Source organism: Rattus rattus, chromosome 2 (genome assembly GCF_011064425.1).
Source record: "Rattus rattus isolate New Zealand chromosome 2, Rrattus_CSIRO_v1, whole genome shotgun sequence".
Taxonomy (NCBI): domain Eukaryota; kingdom Metazoa; phylum Chordata; class Mammalia; order Rodentia; family Muridae; genus Rattus; species Rattus rattus.
Genome location: NC_046155.1, coordinates 148,990,103 through 149,008,116, shown reverse-complemented (window position 1 = coordinate 149,008,116; position 18,014 = coordinate 148,990,103). Strand labels below are relative to the sequence as shown.

Here is an 18,014-nt window from a genome sequence, read left to right as displayed (position 1 = left end):
GCACTAATATTACAGCTGTCATTTTCTCTCTGTCTCTCCTCCTTCCCCTTCCCACTTCTTTTTTGTCTCCTTCCATTTCTCTTTCTGTATCCTTTCTTGTTCATCTTAGGGGTTAAATCAAACACGCAAGCAGTATTAATATGCAACCCACAAACATATGCTTTATATCAGGGACCAGGTGTTTACCTGGATACCACACACCTAAGGTAGAAGCTTCTGCAGTGTTGCTTCCTCGCCATGCTGTCAGAGCTGGTATGCATATGCTGGGCAACGGGTGGCCAAGCAGAGTAACTTGTCAATGTTTAATAAAGCCCTCCTCCCTTGCAGAGCCAAATGCAGCTTTCCTCCTGAGAACTCTGCAGACGATGACATCTCCCCACTTGGTTTCCATAGCATCCGTTCCTGAAGAGCCCTAGAAAGGCCCTTGGTCAGGGCGATCCGCCCAGCTCCCCTAGGAAGTTGGCAAGCTGGTGAGCCAAGAGCAGCGTCCAAGGTTCCCCAAGCTTCCTCTGTCCGTGGTGCTGAAATGCTAAGCTGCGACGGGCGCACGGACGGGAGCGGTCAGGTTTTATGGAAGGTCTCCCCTGACGCTGCCTAAACCACAGCTGTGTGTCTGTTATTCACTCACGTTCGCAAAAAAGCAGCTAACATTCTCAGTCTTAATTCCACTCTGCCACTCTACCGCAGAGCACAATTACGCCGGCGCGATGGGAGGAGACCATGTTAAGGCAGGAAGCTAACAGCAGCCGCTCACCTGATGCCTGGGAAGCTCCCAAGGGTTCTGAGAGCTATGAGCTCTGATCAGCAAAGTCACCATTTTAGACAGTAAGGTTCTTTTGCTTTTTTCCCTTACACAAGGATTCGATGACGTTTTTGGTCAATCTGATTAAAAGACAGCGGATTTGGTTGCGTTAAGACTTCAAAACCGGGAATTTACGTTGTTTTTCGGTGAGGTGACTTCCAGAACAGGGACTCATCAGCACCCGCCCAAATACCACGGCACTGCGCGCGCCCTCGGCCACCGGATCCTCCCCTTCCAATGAGACTTTGTGACTGTGTGTACCAATTCTCCTATTAGGAAACCCGTGGGCTGCATGCAGCTATTCTGTTGTACTCTCTTTCTCGCTCTCCCTCCCCTCTCCAACTCACAGCCTTGCTGAAAAGCTCATCTCTGCTGAGAAGAAAACGTTCTACCTTAACCTATTAAGACTATGCGCAGAACTCGCCTTTCATAGCCATCACAATTTAAATCTGGTAAGGCTGGACACCAGTCTTTACAAGGATGGAGTCGGTAAAACAAAGGATTTTGGCCCCGGGGAAAGAGGGGATAAAGAATTTTGCTGGAAAATCCCTCGGACAGATCTACAGGTAAGAAAAAGCAGCCCCATGCTTACCTGGGCTCACCATGACAGAATCTGCAAAGCCATTTCTGTAAAGCTTGATTACTTAGAAAGATTGTAACATGGTGGAAAAGTCTTTTGTTGTTCATTCCTGAAGCTGGGTTCCACTGGAAACCTGCTTATGAATGCAGGAATGTGGCATTAACGAACCTGTCTGCTGTGTGTGTGTGTGTGTGTGTGTGTGTGTGTGTGTGTGTGTGTGTGTGTGTGTGATTTTGTTTCATTACCTGGGGATTCTCATGTGTTCCGATCTATCTCTTAATCTTGCTTTGCCATTCCAAAATGTTCCTTCAGCACCTGTTCAGAAAGCCTATTTCTTTTTTTCCCTTATAAATTCCCCAAATAAAATTCCTTTGATCCAAATGAGTGAATAACAAAAGCCAAAACCCTTTTAAAATAAATTCCAAAGACTAATGACAGAAAAGAAATCTAGACCTCAGCTGCAAAAACGTAGTGAAGAACTCTCTAATGGGGAATTCTGTATTGAATGAGACAGGATCAAAATATATCAATAATTGATTGTTGATGCTTCTCTGTTGAATCTAAAACATTGTGTATGTATTTTTATCTGTTTGCTATTTTTTAGGAGCCTGATTCTTGTGTGGGAAATGTCAGTGTTTTAAGAGCCAGAATAGTAAACTACAAAATTATTTGAAAGCAACAGAAAAAATTTAAATGCTATCCTTCTTGTAATTACTACACTAAGCATACTGTACTTTGCATGAGGTCATGTCCTGACAGATGTATTATATCTTTTATTAATACTATTTTTGTCAATGATACATGCAAAATCAATCAGACAGCAAACACAGTAGGAAGATGAATTTTGGAAAAGAATTCATTTTCACATTTGGAAACTGAAGCCTTGGCTATCTATGAGAGTGTAAACAAGATGGCCAATGTATATCATCTCTTTTGTCCAAGGTGATTGGTTCTGGTGGGCTTCAGTGGACACCATCACGCACCTCTGCGGCAAAGGGTGCCGCAGCAAGCAGTCTGCAGACTTGCAGCTGCTTGGAGGCTGCTGTGGGGTAGGGAACTCAGGTGCACAGTTTAACTTTGCAAATTCAGGTATATAAAGTCAAGGCGAAAAGGATCAAATTGGTTAAATCTCTTTCTTGCAAGAAAAAGAAAATCACTGCATGTTCCTAGTAGTTGGGTTGTATATCTGTGATAAACATACACATAGCATATCAACACTTTAATGACCTAATCTGCAGTAGAATTTGAGAGAATTTGGAAGATAGATTCAAGTTTCTTGGCAGCCATATTCCTTGCTGTACATGCCTTGAATTGATGTTAAAATTCCATAGGCTTCACGTACCCCCCCCGTGTGTGTGTGTGTGTGTGTGTGTGTGTGTGTGTGTGTGTGTGTGTGAGAGAGAGAGAGAGAGAGAGTAAGCAATAGTGTGCTATTTAATGGCATGTGCACGATTAATAGTAACTACAAGATGCATTGAGAAAATGTCTATTGTAAATGAAGACACTATTTAAATATCAAAAATACCAGTCTTGTTGAAAGATAACTAATACTTTCTACCCTATTCTTTTATAAAAATAGACATTTTATGGATGTGCTAGTGTGAGAGCAGCACCACCATTTATCAAGTCCATTCTATCATTCCAAGTCTCTTCCTTCCCTACTCCCTCAAGGATGAGAGCCTAAAGGGAATTGATTGAGATGAGTCAAATCTTATGATTTTAAAAATGTAATCTTCCTCTTAGAGATACAGACTGCCCTGTGAGTGCCCCTTGGTAGATCCGGGAATCTCATTTTCTGGGTCTGGAGCCGGGCCAGCGATATTTTTTAGTGTGCTATAAGTGAGATAGTAATGACGCAAGATTGTGAATGATTAATTATTCATGTTGTAGGAAGGAAGCTGAGGTGTCAGCCATATGCCTTTGTTTCTAACAGGAGTAAAGAGAGGAAGGATTGAGAGAGGGAGAGGAAGAGGGAAGAGGGAGCTGTGGGGGGAGGGAGGGAGAGAGGGAGGGACGGAGGAAGGGAAAGAGAGAGAGAGAGAGGGATGGGGGGAGGGAGTGTTGAGATGACACCCCAATATAGTAGATAGAAGATTGGGAAGTGTTTGGCTGGGTAAGGAAAAACATTGTGCATTTTGTACACTAGGGTCAAGAGAGGGGAAGGATCGAGACTGTGATCTCCAAGCAGCTGCAGCTCCAAAGAGTTGCCTCTGATCCTGTGAGGTCCTCCTTAAGCCCTTGATAGATTGAGGTGCAGCAAAGGACCCTCAGTAACTTAGAGTACAGCACCATGGAATCAGGATGGCATCCCGCAGAAGGAATTCCTCTCCCAACACTTTCCCTCGCATCCTAATGACCCTAAAAGTTAGGTCCAGTGGACCTGTATGTAAATTGAGACATATAAAAGTGACAGGACGGAGGTTCACTGAGTTAGGCCCGAGCGTAATAAGGGGAAGTCGCTGCTACCAAGGGAGAAGGGTATAGAATTTCGCACAATACAAGAGGCCCTACGTTCTATATTGCTCGCACTCTTAACTCTTCAGAATGAATGAACAAGGTCAGAGCCCAACTCCACAGGGCCTAAGGGTTGGGGAAACCAAATGCCCGGCTTAGGGCATCTTTGTTGCCTACACTACGGGGTGGTTTGGGGGTGCCTAACCACTGGCGTCCTTTCTCCTTAATATGACGCAGGGTGCTGGAGAAGAAGCAGGACAACCGAGAGACCATCGAGCTGACAGAGGACGGCAAGCCCCTGGAGGTGCCTGAGAAGAAGGCTCCGCTGTGCGACTGCACGTGCTTCGGCCTGCCGCGCCGCTACATCATAGCCATCATGAGCGGCCTCGGCTTCTGCATCTCCTTTGGTATTCGCTGTAACCTGGGTGTGGCCATTGTGGACATGGTCAACAACAGCACCATCCACCGGGGAGGCAAAGTTATCAAGGAGGTGGGCATTGACCAGCTCTAAAGGGAACTCCCAACTCAGACTAACTCGCAGCCACTCACCTGTCTAAGCTCAGTTCCCCCACCGAAAGAGGAAGGCTTGCTTGCTGTGTAAGCTTTCCCCAGTCCTGTCACCCCTTTCCCGCTCTGATCCAGGCCTTTCTTCCCTGGTTTGTAAGGCAGAAAACAGTTTGTGGCTCCCTAGACTTGAGTAAAGAATGACAGCTGGGAGCTAGCAAAGTCTGCTAAATCTAAAAAGAAACATTTTCCTTTTAGTGGGAAGGCATAACATTATACGCTCTCCCCGGATTCCTCCAGATTCTCCTGCCCCAATCAGCACCCCTAAAAACGTGTTTAGTTATCAGAACAAGCAAGCAAGCAAGCAAGCAAGCAAGCAAGCAAGCAAGCAAGCAAACAAACAATCAGAAAGCCTCGCAATTAAATCAGTGTGTATATATTGGTTTGACTAAGACCTTTGGAAAGTCATAGGACTCAGGCTGCGGGATAGGGGAGTCCGCCTTCACTAGAGTGCACGCCGCGGTAACTTTACAGAGTGTCTTCCGCAGTGATGCCTCCGTGGGCGAAGGTGAGTTGAAGGACGTAACAGTCTTTCCGGGAATGTAATAGAGCTGCTTGATTTGGTCGCAGAATTTGGGAACACTCTGGAGAACCGCACTGATTTTCCCTAGCCTTCTGGAGCCCAGGATACCCAGGAAATTTTCATTGCAAGAGAGAAAAATCGCAGCCCCAGTTTTCTGGCCAAGACAAAACCTTGGTATTTTACAGTAACTTGCACATTTTGGGCTCCCGTTTCTTGAGAGGCAAACCCGGTATGGCCCAGTGTGGTCTCGGCAGCCAGGGCTTGACATTTATACAGCTCCGAAACAGAACCTTAAGCTTTGCGCCCTGCCCCCGCCATATAATTTCTCCAAACTAGTGGGAGACTGTCCCTAAACATTTTTGTTTTACCCATTCATATTTAAGGAAGACACCCTTTTCTAACGCCTCCAACAGTTAAAGGCACCTTAACCAATATTCTTTTTTGCGAGTCCGAATTCTTAATCCGGGCTTCTAAAATTTCTCCACCAAGTGAGGCCATCCCAGGTTCACGGACACGGAAGCCTGGGAACCCATACTTCATTGTGAACTACAACCCCTTTTTAAAGAGTCCCTCTTGTCAGAAGCAATTGTTATGAAACGAAAACTAAGGCCCTGGCTTCAGTAATGCAAAAAAATGTTCTGCGTGTTTAAAGGTCCGTGGCACACCGGCCCTCTGAAAGTGAATTGTGTGCATTGACTGTGTCATACCTAACCCCTGACAGGTTGTTTCTTCATGTTTTCCCTCTATTCTTATAGAAAGCCAAATTTAACTGGGACCCTGAGACTGTGGGGATGATTCACGGGTCGTTCTTCTGGGGCTATATCATCACGCAGATTCCGGGCGGATACATCGCATCGCGACTGGCTGCTAACCGGTAATCAACCAGTGTGGTTGGGTCTCCCGGTTCTTGTTTGTGCGGGGGATCTAGACCGCCCTGGGGAATTTGGAAACTCCCTGAGGGCGTTTCCTTGTAGCTGGACACGCCTTCCAGGCCGCACACCTTCCCGCAGTGCCTTCTGTAGCAGAAAGGGCTCTAGCGCTCCAAGATTTGCACAAAGGAGTCTGCTACGTTAGGCCATTCTAATCAAGCTTGTTAGAGAGGCGGCCTTCGAGTAGGGCGGGGAGGTTGCAGGGGAGTGTTTGTGTCTGTGTTGGATACTGCGAAGATGGGGCAGCTATAAGACGCACAACTCGGAAAGAGAGTGCCCGGATAGACGTCCGGTGGTGCGGACCCACGAAACGGCGCAGCAAAGGCTAACCCCTGAGCTAGCCCAGATGGTGTTGTGAGCCTGAAGGATTTGTTTCTATGGACGCAGGCGGGATCTAGGGCTCTCCGGGTGCTATTCCACCTGTTAATGAGCTCTGTGCTTTGGGGGCGGGGGTGAGCCGAGAGGCTCAGCTGCGTCCCTTGGCCTCTGACCACCAGTCCTGCAGCAATGGATGGAGCCTACTTTGAAGCCGCAGTTTTCTAGGGATACCCCTCCCCCAAGGTTCTTGTACAGAGACACCCCAAGCATAAAAACAGTGGGTGGCGATACCAAGGAGAAGGGCATGACTACCTGAGAACAAGAGACATTTGTGTTTGCTTCTTTGAGTGCATTTTAATGAAAAATAAAAACAGTAAAGCTAATTCTATCTCTGAGTCTGAACGAGGCTGATCATCCATCCCTCCTGACCCCACGGCTAACAGATCCCAAATAAAGACGTGAGGCCTTTCTTCAGACCTCTGACGAGTAACCCCTCCCCTCCTCCGTTAGGCCAGCAACTGTTTTTTGAGGCTCGAGGGCGACCCGCTCCATCAGGTCAGCTCCGAGGCCGGGTTTCCTCTGTTTTTAGCACTCACCTGCATCCTCAGGCTCCATTCCTTGGCCTATCCTCCGGTTCTGCAGGGGGAGGCTGACGGCTCTCCCTCCAGGCCTCCAGGAGAATTCTTTGAATTTTATCTTGGGCGTTTAGATCTAAGATGGGAGATTTCAGGGCGGCTGATCAAAATGTGAAAGGAAGTGCGGTAGAGAGCTTAGGATATTTTTTTCATACTATCTACACCAAGGGGTAAGGGCACCAAGCCCTCGGGCCCAGCAGGTGGCTTGCTTCCGTAAAATAAAAGCCAGTTTATATGGAAGTGATAAAAACATGAACATCGATGATGACACTTAGTGATTAAGAACACACAGCCATATTCTTGGTCTTCGAATCTCTAATAAACGACTTCTTTGTTTTCGTCCCGAAAATTATTGCTTTTTCCCAAAGGATGCTTTAAATACACATATATAGAGTATTTTTAAAGGAGGGGAAAATCAACAGAGGATTCACCAGCAAATAATTCCAAATGATATCGAAAATCACAACTCGATGTCATTCATAATCAGGATAGTCTTGCCTTTAAGGGTTATGATGGCTGAGGACTGCGTGCCAAGAGTTAAACTGCTAACAGGGCTCCTGCCAGGAAAGGAAAGCCAAGGACTGCAGTCTTACCTCTTTGTGACAGCGGGGAGTCAAAACACCCCAGATTTTCCTGATTTTTTTTTTAAAGCTTATCTCGATTTTTGGTGTCCCATTGAACAAGGATGAGCGCCTGACTAGGTAGCTGGGTTGTTTTCTTCAAAGGAACATCTTCAACGTTTTAGAATTCTAATTTGCACCCAACCTTTTTACCTTTAAACATATTTCCAAAAGTAAGAGGATCGATACCTCCAAACATGACATTGTAACTTCTACCAGACTGAGAAATTTGATAAATGGATTAAAGTAACGAGAAAATACGATTTCGAGAGACACACCACAGGTCTCAGAGTTTAGATCCCTTTGCTTCACTTTTAGAATATTAAAAAATCGTCTAAACACATATGAGCTTCCTGTGAAAAGTGGGTCAAAGTATGTGGACATTTTCTTTTCTGCTTATAAAAAGTCTTTCTTGCTCAACAGAGGGGAAAACTATGCTAAGGAAAGAGGATCAAAATTATAAATAATTTAGTCACCCAGATGTGTTTGTTTTTAACACGTTTTGGATATTCAGCTGGTGCTAGAAAATGTACTTAGATTTTGTCCCTGAAAGCTTCCTACACATGAATACCTAAGACTCCCGTAGAATTGATTGGGAGACAAGGAAAATGTCCTGTTAGTTTCTTTTTCCAGAAATAGTAGAACACGCAGGGCAGGGCAGGTCTCTGCCCTAGAGACTTGCCTGTCCATTCACAGCGCTCATCCTTGTAGGCTGAGATTTCCCTGGGGCAGAATCCAGGGACTTCTCCTCCCCCCTCCTCCGTCTTGCTGTGAAGAGGCTCTTTGGAACCCGCTGTGTTTGCCTGTGCTCTTGGGGAGGAAGGAGGTGTGGAAACAGTTCCTAGGGGGAAGAAAGGATCCTAGCTATGCTCTCTGCTGATTTCTCAATGGGAAATAAAAAGCACATTGGAGTTTCTCCACTTTCTTGATTAGTCAAGACAGCTTCACTCTTAGTCGGGATCCAGACTCCGGGGTCATTCTATTAATCAAATTCTAAGTATTTATCTTTCTTGTTCCTTAAGAGATGTTGCTGAGGGAGACAGGGGGAAAACACCCAATTTACTAGAATGCTTCCTTTACCGCTTCCTTTGTTTTTCCTTACGAGGCAGTAAGGCAGTACACGCTGTGGGAAGAAGACTAGTCACATCCATGGAAGCTTAAGATGGAATTGGAGAGGATTCCTTTCCAAATCTGTAATGTTTAAGATGAGGACATCTTAAAAACAGTGATTAAAAAGGTTGGAACAGGTTATTTTTCTTTTCAGCAATACAGAGCACACATGAGACTCCCAGCAATCTAGTTACCCACACATGTAGAGTGTAGCCCTGCGTTTGCCCTGCATTTGGGCTATTGTAAAGGGATGTGGCAAGAGTTTAATTACAGGAACAGAATTGGATTTCTTTTGTTTTTTGTTTGTTTGTTTTTTTTAAGACATAACTAAAGAAAGCCAAGGAATTGTAGTGGTTTTATTTCCAATGTATCACAATGTAACTATACGTTCCAATATTATTTAAACATTTGTTGCAAGTTCCCCAGCTGCTTCTATCCTCCTGAATTCTTAATTTACTACACCAACCAGCATGAACACAAGAACTATCTTAGTTGTCTCTTGGTCTAATGCCTTCTTTTCCTAAGACCTGTGAGTTGTAACAGTCTTATCTGCTGCTTTTCTTGTTTGTTTGTTTGTTTGTTTGGATTTTCAGGACGACATTGCTACCATCTTGAATACTACCTGGCCATGATACATATTTGTCTAAAGAAATGAAACAAGAAGTCTTAGTCTCCAAACCAAAACCTTATGAGTTCAAAATCCCGAATATGTTACTTAATAACTTGGGGCACAAAAATCTTTCCTCTTTTGCCTTCTTGTTGAAAGCAAAGTGCCTACTTCATTTTGCTCTCCTGATAGCCACATAGAGCCTGCATATGGATATAAGGAAGTGTCTGGAACTATGTAATTGTTGGTTTATGTCATGTGTTATTGATACAACCCTAAATTTAAAAATTGAAAGAAATACTTTATGCTCATGATCTTACCTTAAAATTCACTTCTAGCATGGTAAATGAATTATTTCTACTGTGATAGTAACATTCATGGTCATGTGCTGTCTTATATTTCTGCTTTAAGAACTAATTTTCCAAACTGAATTTTTAGAATTAAATTGTTGTTCACTAAAATTATACAAACCTCAGTTGAAAGCTTTAAAATAGCTATTTTTAAAATGGAAGTTTTGGCCAAGCATTTAGAGAGTTCTGGGGATCTAGTGTGTGTTCAGATTGAACTTTAGCCTGGTGAACACACCTGAATAAATTCAAGTTCAAGGTTGGCCTCCTGCTTTGAAAGCTACAGTCACTTCTTCCTTTTCCTGTCCACTAGTTCATAATGAGCAATCCATAGAACATCATTTTTCCCCAGGCACTTCTTGTCTTAATAACTGAGTTTTCTTAGAGAAAAAAAAAAGGAAGTCTTTAATTTTTAAAATGTTCATTTGGCTAAGAGATTGTATGTATATGTATGTCATATGTATTTGCAGCATAGTCTTGTCCTTAGATAGGAGCCCTGGTAAAGCTAGACTGAGGTCATCTGCCCCAACTCTCCATCTCACAGACAGATAGTACCTGAAATACAAAGTCAGGGAGGTAGTGGCATTCCCTAGGTTGCAAAGGAACCACATCTAGAGCTCAGGTTCCTGTAGTGGAGGGCTACAAGCTAATTCTACAGGGAGTGTAATATTCTGCATACCACTATGTGTCCCATTGTGAAGTTCACTTACAGCAGCAGGCTGAACCATCTGCTCCTTGAATGAACGACTCCAATCTGTCATGCTTCAAATCCAGAGGATAAATCCATGAATTAGGCATCACAAACCCAAGGGACTACTAGATTTGTCTTTTTTTTTCCTTTTGAGAAGAAGAAACATACTGTGTGGGGGCGTTTGTGTTTCTGTGTCTGTGCGTATATGTGTTTATATGTGTCTGTCTGTGTCTCTCTATAGGTCTCTAGCATCTGAATCTGTGTCTCTGTGTCTCTCTTTCTGCCTGTCTCTGTGTTTCTGTGTCTGTCTGTCTCTGTCTGTCTGTCTGTCTGTCTGTCTGTCTGTCTGTCTGTCTCTCTCTCTCTCTCTCTCTCTCTCTCTCTGTCTCTGTGTGTGTGTGTGTGTGTGTGTGTGTGTGTATGTATGTATGTATGTTTGGTTGTCTTGGATTCTAAACTCATCTGCAGCAGTGTGATTCTGTTCTTCAGAGAGATAGATTTTATGCTTGATAATGACTCAGAGGGATGGTTGAAGTTCTCCAGGAGAAAAGAGGCATTTAGTTCTTTTCCTCCCCACTCATGCCTTTGTCTGTCTGGGCTCCTGGAAGACTGCAAAATGACAACAAGAAATTTGTATGCAAAACAGAAAGAATCCTTCCTTGGGATTCTGACTAATGTAACTCAATTCATTTTCTTAGTGTAAAATATACAGCAATATGTACCTAAAACCGAAACACCCCAATCCATGCTTTAAAACTCCTTACTAATGCACATTTTCTTTATAAAAATAAAATACTTTAGGTAAATTTTTTGGCTTCCCTGATCATAAAAAATAATGTTTGGTTATTTTGATTTTTAGAAAGAAAAGAATGACATTTTTCAAATTAACAGCTTCATGTTATCTCAGATCCAGATCTGAGCAATTTGTTCATTCTTTCTGCTTCTAAGAAATCAATCACAAAGGTATGTTAATACATTCAATTAATATATCAGAATGAGCTCTGGAAATGAGCTCCAAGGTTCTGACACCGAACACACACACTCACTGTGTCCTATGTCTCTATCTACATATGCATCTACTACTATCTATCTTTGTTCTTTTCCATTGGCCATTTCTGTCTTTCTATTATCTACGATTGATCTGTCAATATCAATGTACCGTATGCCTATCTGTCTCTCTCTTTCGCCATGTCTACTTACCTTTTCATGGCAATGTCCACCTCCAGATGCAGTTTCTTAGCGCTCAGTGAGAAATATTTTCAATCTCTTCTGCATCAGTAAACCTTTCATATTCCAAATATAAAGCTTGCTGCAGGGGAGGGACCACCATCTTCGGTGGTGGTGGTGGAAGTGGTTTCTAGGTATTCAGTCTTTGGGGGCCAGAGGTTACCTTTTCTATCCCATTCACCAAGTAGCCTATCAAACATCTAGCTGCTTTGCCATTGTGGGCCCGATAGGTTAGGTATCTGGGGTAATGGAACCTTTTATTATTTTTTCCAACAAAAGAAAATACCCTTTACCGCAGGATGAATGATGAAAAGATAGGCTGGAGGGGGAGGAGTCTCCAAGGACCCGCTCCAGCTTTGCTGACTGAGGCTTTTTTTTTCCTCTCAATTCTACAAACCCCTCACCCCTCCCAGCTCTGGTTTCTACATTGATATTCTGCCAGTACACTGCAGATCTGGGTGGGGGTAGCAAGAAGGATTTTACAAAAATGTCAGGTAGGCAGCTGGTAGGATAATTCTCCTGCTGCCTTATGCCACCAATGGGGCAGTCTAATTTCTCTGCCGTGAGTGATGAAGTCATTTTTACAACTTAATGATGTACCAAGGGACCCAGAGGACTGCCTCCAGCCTGTGCAATTTTTTTTTTAATAAGAGGTACAGGCATCAGATGTGACAAAGGGAGGTGCCTGGGCCTTGATTTGATTAGATTAAATAGATTAAAACTGTCTGAATCGGTCTATTCTTGCAAACTCTGCAGGAGGGGATTAATCCCACACCTGCGGTGAGAACAAGAGTCTCCTCTTTAAGTGACAATCCTTGCCCAAATGGCAGCAAGTTGATTGACTTAGAGAAGACGGATGTCCTCTGAAGGGGTGACAAGCCACCAGCTTCTGTCTGCAGGGCAAATATTTCTGGGGTGCAGGCAATTCTCCAGGGTGTTGGGGGCAGGAGATCACAGAAATGGCATAACTGAGAATTTTACATCTCCCTGCTGGCAACCGCAGTGCATGTTAATCACGAGAGGGTCATCTATGGTGTAGGTATTGTCTGCGTATCCCAGTGTTTCCATTCTCTTTAGAAGTACATTATTCACAAGCCAGTCCTGCACATGACTGTAGAACGTGTGATCATTTCATGAATAAGAGAAAGTGGAACATGGGGGAGGGGCTTGACGGAGTCAGGGGGATGGGGAGGAATATGATCAGAATGCTTGGTATGAAATTCTCAAAAATTAATGTTTTTTTTTTTAAGAAAAAAGAACATCAGTATGCACTCGTGTGTGTGTGTGTTTGTGTGTGTGTGTGCATGTTGCATGTGTGCATTTGTGTTCACATGTGTACCATGAAAGTGAAAAACAATAGAAATTAGTCCTTCATTTGAAAAAAAATCCAAAAGATTCATTTGGTCTTTGTTATTTGACTTAAGGAAACAATGAAGGAACCAAATTTAAGTCATTTTCATATCATTTATTATTTTTAAAAAACAACCTCAATAAGCAAATGTCCATCATTTTATGCCATAGCTTCTCATGTTGTTCTTTGAAAAATTAAGAGCACCTATATGTTTCTAATACTTTTCTAGAGCGAAGAAATAATAGATTACACATTAGTTGTAACATTTAAATTTATTTTGTCCCCAACTCTGATTTCTCAGCTTTATCTGGAGCACAGTCACACAAGTGTGGATTCCTGTGCTAGAAGAAGCTATCTGCACAAAAGGAAGATTAAACAACATTAAATGTCTGTCTACTTTAGATCCATATCACTATTTCTTATTATTAAGCAAAGAAAGTTCTTTAGGTCATTGTTGAAATGTATACTTTATTGGAAGCTTTTATTTATACTTAGATACCCCAGCATATAAACATATATGTACATATATGTATCTGTATATATGTATATGCATGTATATGTATATATACATATATACACATACATATGATAGTAACATAAATATATTTTTACAATGCTATGGAGAATGAGTTTTATAATTCAAAAAATTGACTAAATTTATATATTTATTTTGGGTACATTTTCTCACTTAAAATACTTTCAATATAAAGTTGAATATTTGCCTGCTTATTCTTCACCCTTACAGAAAAAAATGACTTTAAATTAATTTCTTTACTAAAAAAAGGGCTGCCTAGCAAAACAGAAAGTAGAATTAAGATATTTTATACAAATCCATGTTAATTTTACAAATCCAGATTTTTTACAAATCCAGATTAATTTTGCAAATATATAATTGGTTAGTCCAATTACCTTAGAACTCTTTGGTATCACAAATTCATTAAAATGTTCTCTACCTTATTTTCATCTTCTTATATACATGGATCTATGGGAAAACATTGAAAGTATGCCTTGGAGAAATTTGAAAACACCAGGATTGTGAAAGTCAGTATATAAGCACCACAAATCAGTCCCTAAGCCTGAGGATGCTCAGTGGTTATAACACTTAGTGTAACAATGAAGAAGGAAAGAGACTTCTCAGTCTTCACAGTATATCACAAAATAGAAATGAGAATCTAGATTTTAGGAACCTGGCGAGGGGACAGGAAGCCTCAGACGTTAGATGCACTTACTGTGCCCACAGAGTGCCTGGGTTTGGTTCCCAGCACCCACTCTGAGCAAATCAAGATGGCTCATAATTCCAACTTCAAAAGATCTGACAAGCTTTTTTTTCCCTCTAAGGGCTCCTGCACACATGTCATGTACATAGTCTCCTGTGGGGACATACACTTGAAAATAATACATAAATTTACTTTTCAAAACAGTCTAGCTTTTAGCCAAAAGCAAGCCAAGGGAGGGGAAGTCAGCATCTCTGAGTAAAAGCACGGTAACTCTGCAAAGCAGAGGAAGGTGCTTGTCCAAATATCTTTCCAGAGAGGTGACTGGCTACTTAACAGTGGGGTTTACCTCTTTCTACATAGGAAGGTTGTAGGAGGGCAAGAAGGGAAAAGAATGTGGTTTACAAAACACCTTTCTAAATGTTATGCTTCCCCCCACCCAGTGGAGCATATAAGATTAAAGACCAGCAACTGTACACTTTACCACAGTTACCACATGACTGGTACTCTCTGTCTGTGTTCCTGCCTTCCTTCCTCACATGGCCGGCTGTGCTGAGCATCTTCACACTCCCCTTGCTCATGAGAGAAAGGCGCATAGCTGGCCAGCGGCACACATCTTTAATCCCCGCACTCAGGAGGCAGAGGCAGGAAGATCTCTGAGTTGGAGGATAGCCTGGGCTAAGGAGAGAGTTCCAGGAGGGCTAGGGCTATGCAGAGAAACCCTGTCTCAAAAAATAAACAAGCAAACAAACAAACGCTATTCTTAAACATTTTAGGGACATCTGTCAAAGGAAACCAATTAGAAATCAAAGTGTGTGTGTGTGTGTGTGTGTGTGTGTGTGTGTGTGTGTGTGTGTGTGAGAGAGAGAGAGAGAGAGAGAGAGAGAGAGAGAGAGAGAGAGAATTAAAGAATAAAGGAATAAGACAGGTGAGGGTTACACATTTTCTAATACCATTATTTATTTCTCATCCTGTATGTTTGAGGGACACCATGAGTCACAGATTAAGAGAAGGAGACTAATGGATCTCAATCAATCCAGTGTTACTTAATGGGAGATAGTATTCCCACCACATTTGCTTCATGCACTTTAAGCTTCGGCATGACATGAAACCACTGTGCATTTGCAGTCATAAAAATAGCATTATCTACTGGGGCAACACTGTTATGGAAAGAACAGGTGGAGGAGAGATAATCCTCCGACTACTCTGAGGTTAGGTCACTTCCATGCTAATGACAATGTTCATGGCTGTTCACTGTGATGCGAGCATGGCCCAGAACCCATGGTTCATTTCATCTTCATGATGCTCTCACGGAGTTTTAACACTGACCTTTACAGATGGAAACGGTGAGACCTAGAAATGTAAGTGATGACAACTCACCCGAGGGCATCCTCTGGAGGAAAGAAGTTTCTGTTTGAATTGTCTCACTGCCATTTTATTTGTGTGTGTGTGTGTGTGTGTGTGTGGTTGTGTGCACACTCATGCCTACGTAGGTCAGGAATGCTATCAGATCTCCAGAAACTGGAGTTTCAGTGCTTGTGAGCACCACGATAGATGCTGGGTACTGAGCTCACGTCCTCTGGAAAATAGCAAGTGCTCTTTACCACTAAGGTGTGTGTTGGTCCAGCTCCGTTCTTAATTGGCACCATGTCAGGTTGTATAAATGCCTTGAGCAAAAGGGGCTTGCTGTTTAGCCATTCTGACCAGCAGCATCAGCAAAATCAGCCTGAAAATTTGGTTCTTGATCCTTTCTTACTTTATTTTAATTTTGCGTTTGGAAGACAGTTCAGTCTGTAGAACGCTTGCTGTGTGCACCAGGAAAGACCTACGTTTGATTCTCAGAGCCCATGTAAAAATGCTAGTTGTAGCCCAGCCTACATGGTGAGTCCCAGGCTGCTTGTGTCTCGTGAAGCATGATGACTCCTGCATCAAAAAACATCCAACTTTGTTCTTTGGCCTCCATGAAAACATGCACCTGCATGCACAGGGACTCACGGGTACACACAAACAGACAAACATGACATCTTTCACTGCATCATGTGCTTCTGTTTTCCCTTGCTTCTGGCCTCTGAGAAGAAAGAAAGCCCAGTATTGTAGATCTATGTGACCTGCTTTATGTGGTAACTTGAGTAATTTCTGATATTGCTAAACCAGTGCATTTTAGGACAGAGCAAGCAGAATCACTGGGGTTGTGAGAAATACAGGTCTCAGGGCCACACATTTCCACTGAGTCTGGAACTCAGACTCTGCTATAGCCAACCCTTCATTCATCATTATGCTTGGTGTAGAGAAGTCCACAGCGCTAACCCATTCTGTGGTTTGTAACTTCCTTTCGCACTTAGCTGTACAGCTGCAATTTCTTTATTGACATCTAGACCTGCTTGACAAAATTCTTTACTTCCCCTATTAATGACTTTAAGACTGTCTTAGAATTGTTGTAGGGACAGGTTCACCTTGTGTATGTGGCAAGGATGGGGGTCTAGGCGTGGGGGTAAGCTACTCTCTCATTCTCACTCCCCACTACCCGCTACCATCTATCTCTCAATAGGGCTGCTATTTTCCAAAGGTCTTGCTACTTTCTCTTTTGCTTCTGGCAATTTTTGTATTAGTGCATTGTTGTTGCTCTTATGACACAATTGAGTTTAGTGCTAGGCTATCTGAATTCTACAGCCAGACCTAATGAGTGTAAGTCATTTTTCTCAGCTTTCTGCCTTTATTAGCTTGGGAGGTGTTGAGGCTTCCTGTGAACTGGCTACCCCATTTGTGCAGGAGGGTTAGCAGTAGCAGCTTTTCTTAAAAAACAAAACAAAACAAAACAAAAAACCTGATTGCTTATTTGCAGAGGGGTATGCCATGGTGCACATAGGGGAAAAAATAAGAGCATAACTTAATTCAGTCCTCTCTTTTCCACCATGGGCATCTCAGAAGTTAAAGTCCGGTTCTCACGCTTACACCAAGTACCTTTACCCTCTGAACTCTCTCTACAGCCCTAGTAGCAGCTTTTAATGCCATTGCAATGGTTACGTGACCATCGAGAGCTAATTCACACATGCTCTTCAGTAACTGACTGGCTCATATCGGTGGATGCACTTTTGTATAGCAGACACGTGACTTCCACTCTGAGCAACCCTAGAAGCTACATCAGCAAGCTGATTCCATGCTTGCTTTGTGCAAGCTAACAGTCCTTAAGTGCTTAGGATGTGCTCAGCACCCTTCTATTCTGTGTGCTTTGTGTATAATGACCCACGGATCTATACCACTGAGCCTGATAACATTCCTGTGTTGAAGGCAGCAAATGAGGCACAGGAATTTGCACAAGCTGGTTTAGATCTCTTGTTGACAATGGTAAAGAAGACTTTCGAACCCAGGCCATGTAGGTTTGGGTTGAAGCCATTGTTCTTCACCATGGCCCTGTGCTGTTCTTTTCATTTTAGTCACTTTAGTCATTTTAGTATATTTCCTTTATGATTTATTAAATAATTGTTGTTGAATATATGCTATGGCCATTGGTATAACTCTCCATACAAGCAGTCAATGTGCTTTGATGCTGTTCACCATGCCTTCTATCCTCTGCTTTCTGTTTTCTGTGGCTCCTTCTCATAATTTCTTCTTATATGCTATCAACTCTTCTGTACATTTATTTTTATTTCTTCATAGTTCTTTGAGAATTTTGTACAGTGTACTTTGATCACATTTATCCTTCCCCCTCAACTCCTTCCCAGATCCATCACCTATCCAGCTTCATGAGTTTTATTTTTTCTTCACTCCAACCCATTGAATCCAACTTGTGCTGCCCATTCACCCATGTATATGTGACCTTCCACTGGAATGTGACCAACCTAACAGGAGCCACATCTTTAAAGAAAACTGAGTCTCTTTCTCCAGCAGCTACCAAATGCTAGTAGCTCCTCAGTTAAGGGAGAGGATTCATGGCCAACCCCACTCCCAAGCTGGAATTTTGTCTGTCTTGAGTTTGCACAGATCTTGTGCATGTTGCTACAATTGCTGTGAGTTCAAATGTGCAATTATCCTGTTGTTTTTG

At 42.7% G+C, this 18,014-nt stretch overlaps 1 protein-coding gene across 2 annotated transcripts in view; it reads left to right on the top strand.

Annotated features, from left to right (window-relative positions):
* Positions 1-367: 367 nt before the first annotated feature.
* The window catches only part of Slc17a6 (solute carrier family 17 member 6), a 39,792-nt gene continuing 22,145 nt past the window's right edge, over positions 368-18,014 (top strand). Inside the window, exons 1-3 of one of the 2 annotated variants that reach the window (XM_032893536.1) lie at positions 368-1,368; positions 4,074-4,326; positions 5,679-5,797. In XM_032893536.1, coding sequence (XP_032749427.1) covers positions 1,283-1,368; positions 4,074-4,326; positions 5,679-5,797 — 458 coding nt within the window. In that variant the 5' untranslated portion in view covers positions 368-1,282. Of the gene's footprint in view, positions 1,369-3,443; positions 3,496-4,073; positions 4,327-5,678; positions 5,798-18,014 lie in introns of those variants that run through there. The other variant, XM_032893537.1, reaches the window with a different exon arrangement.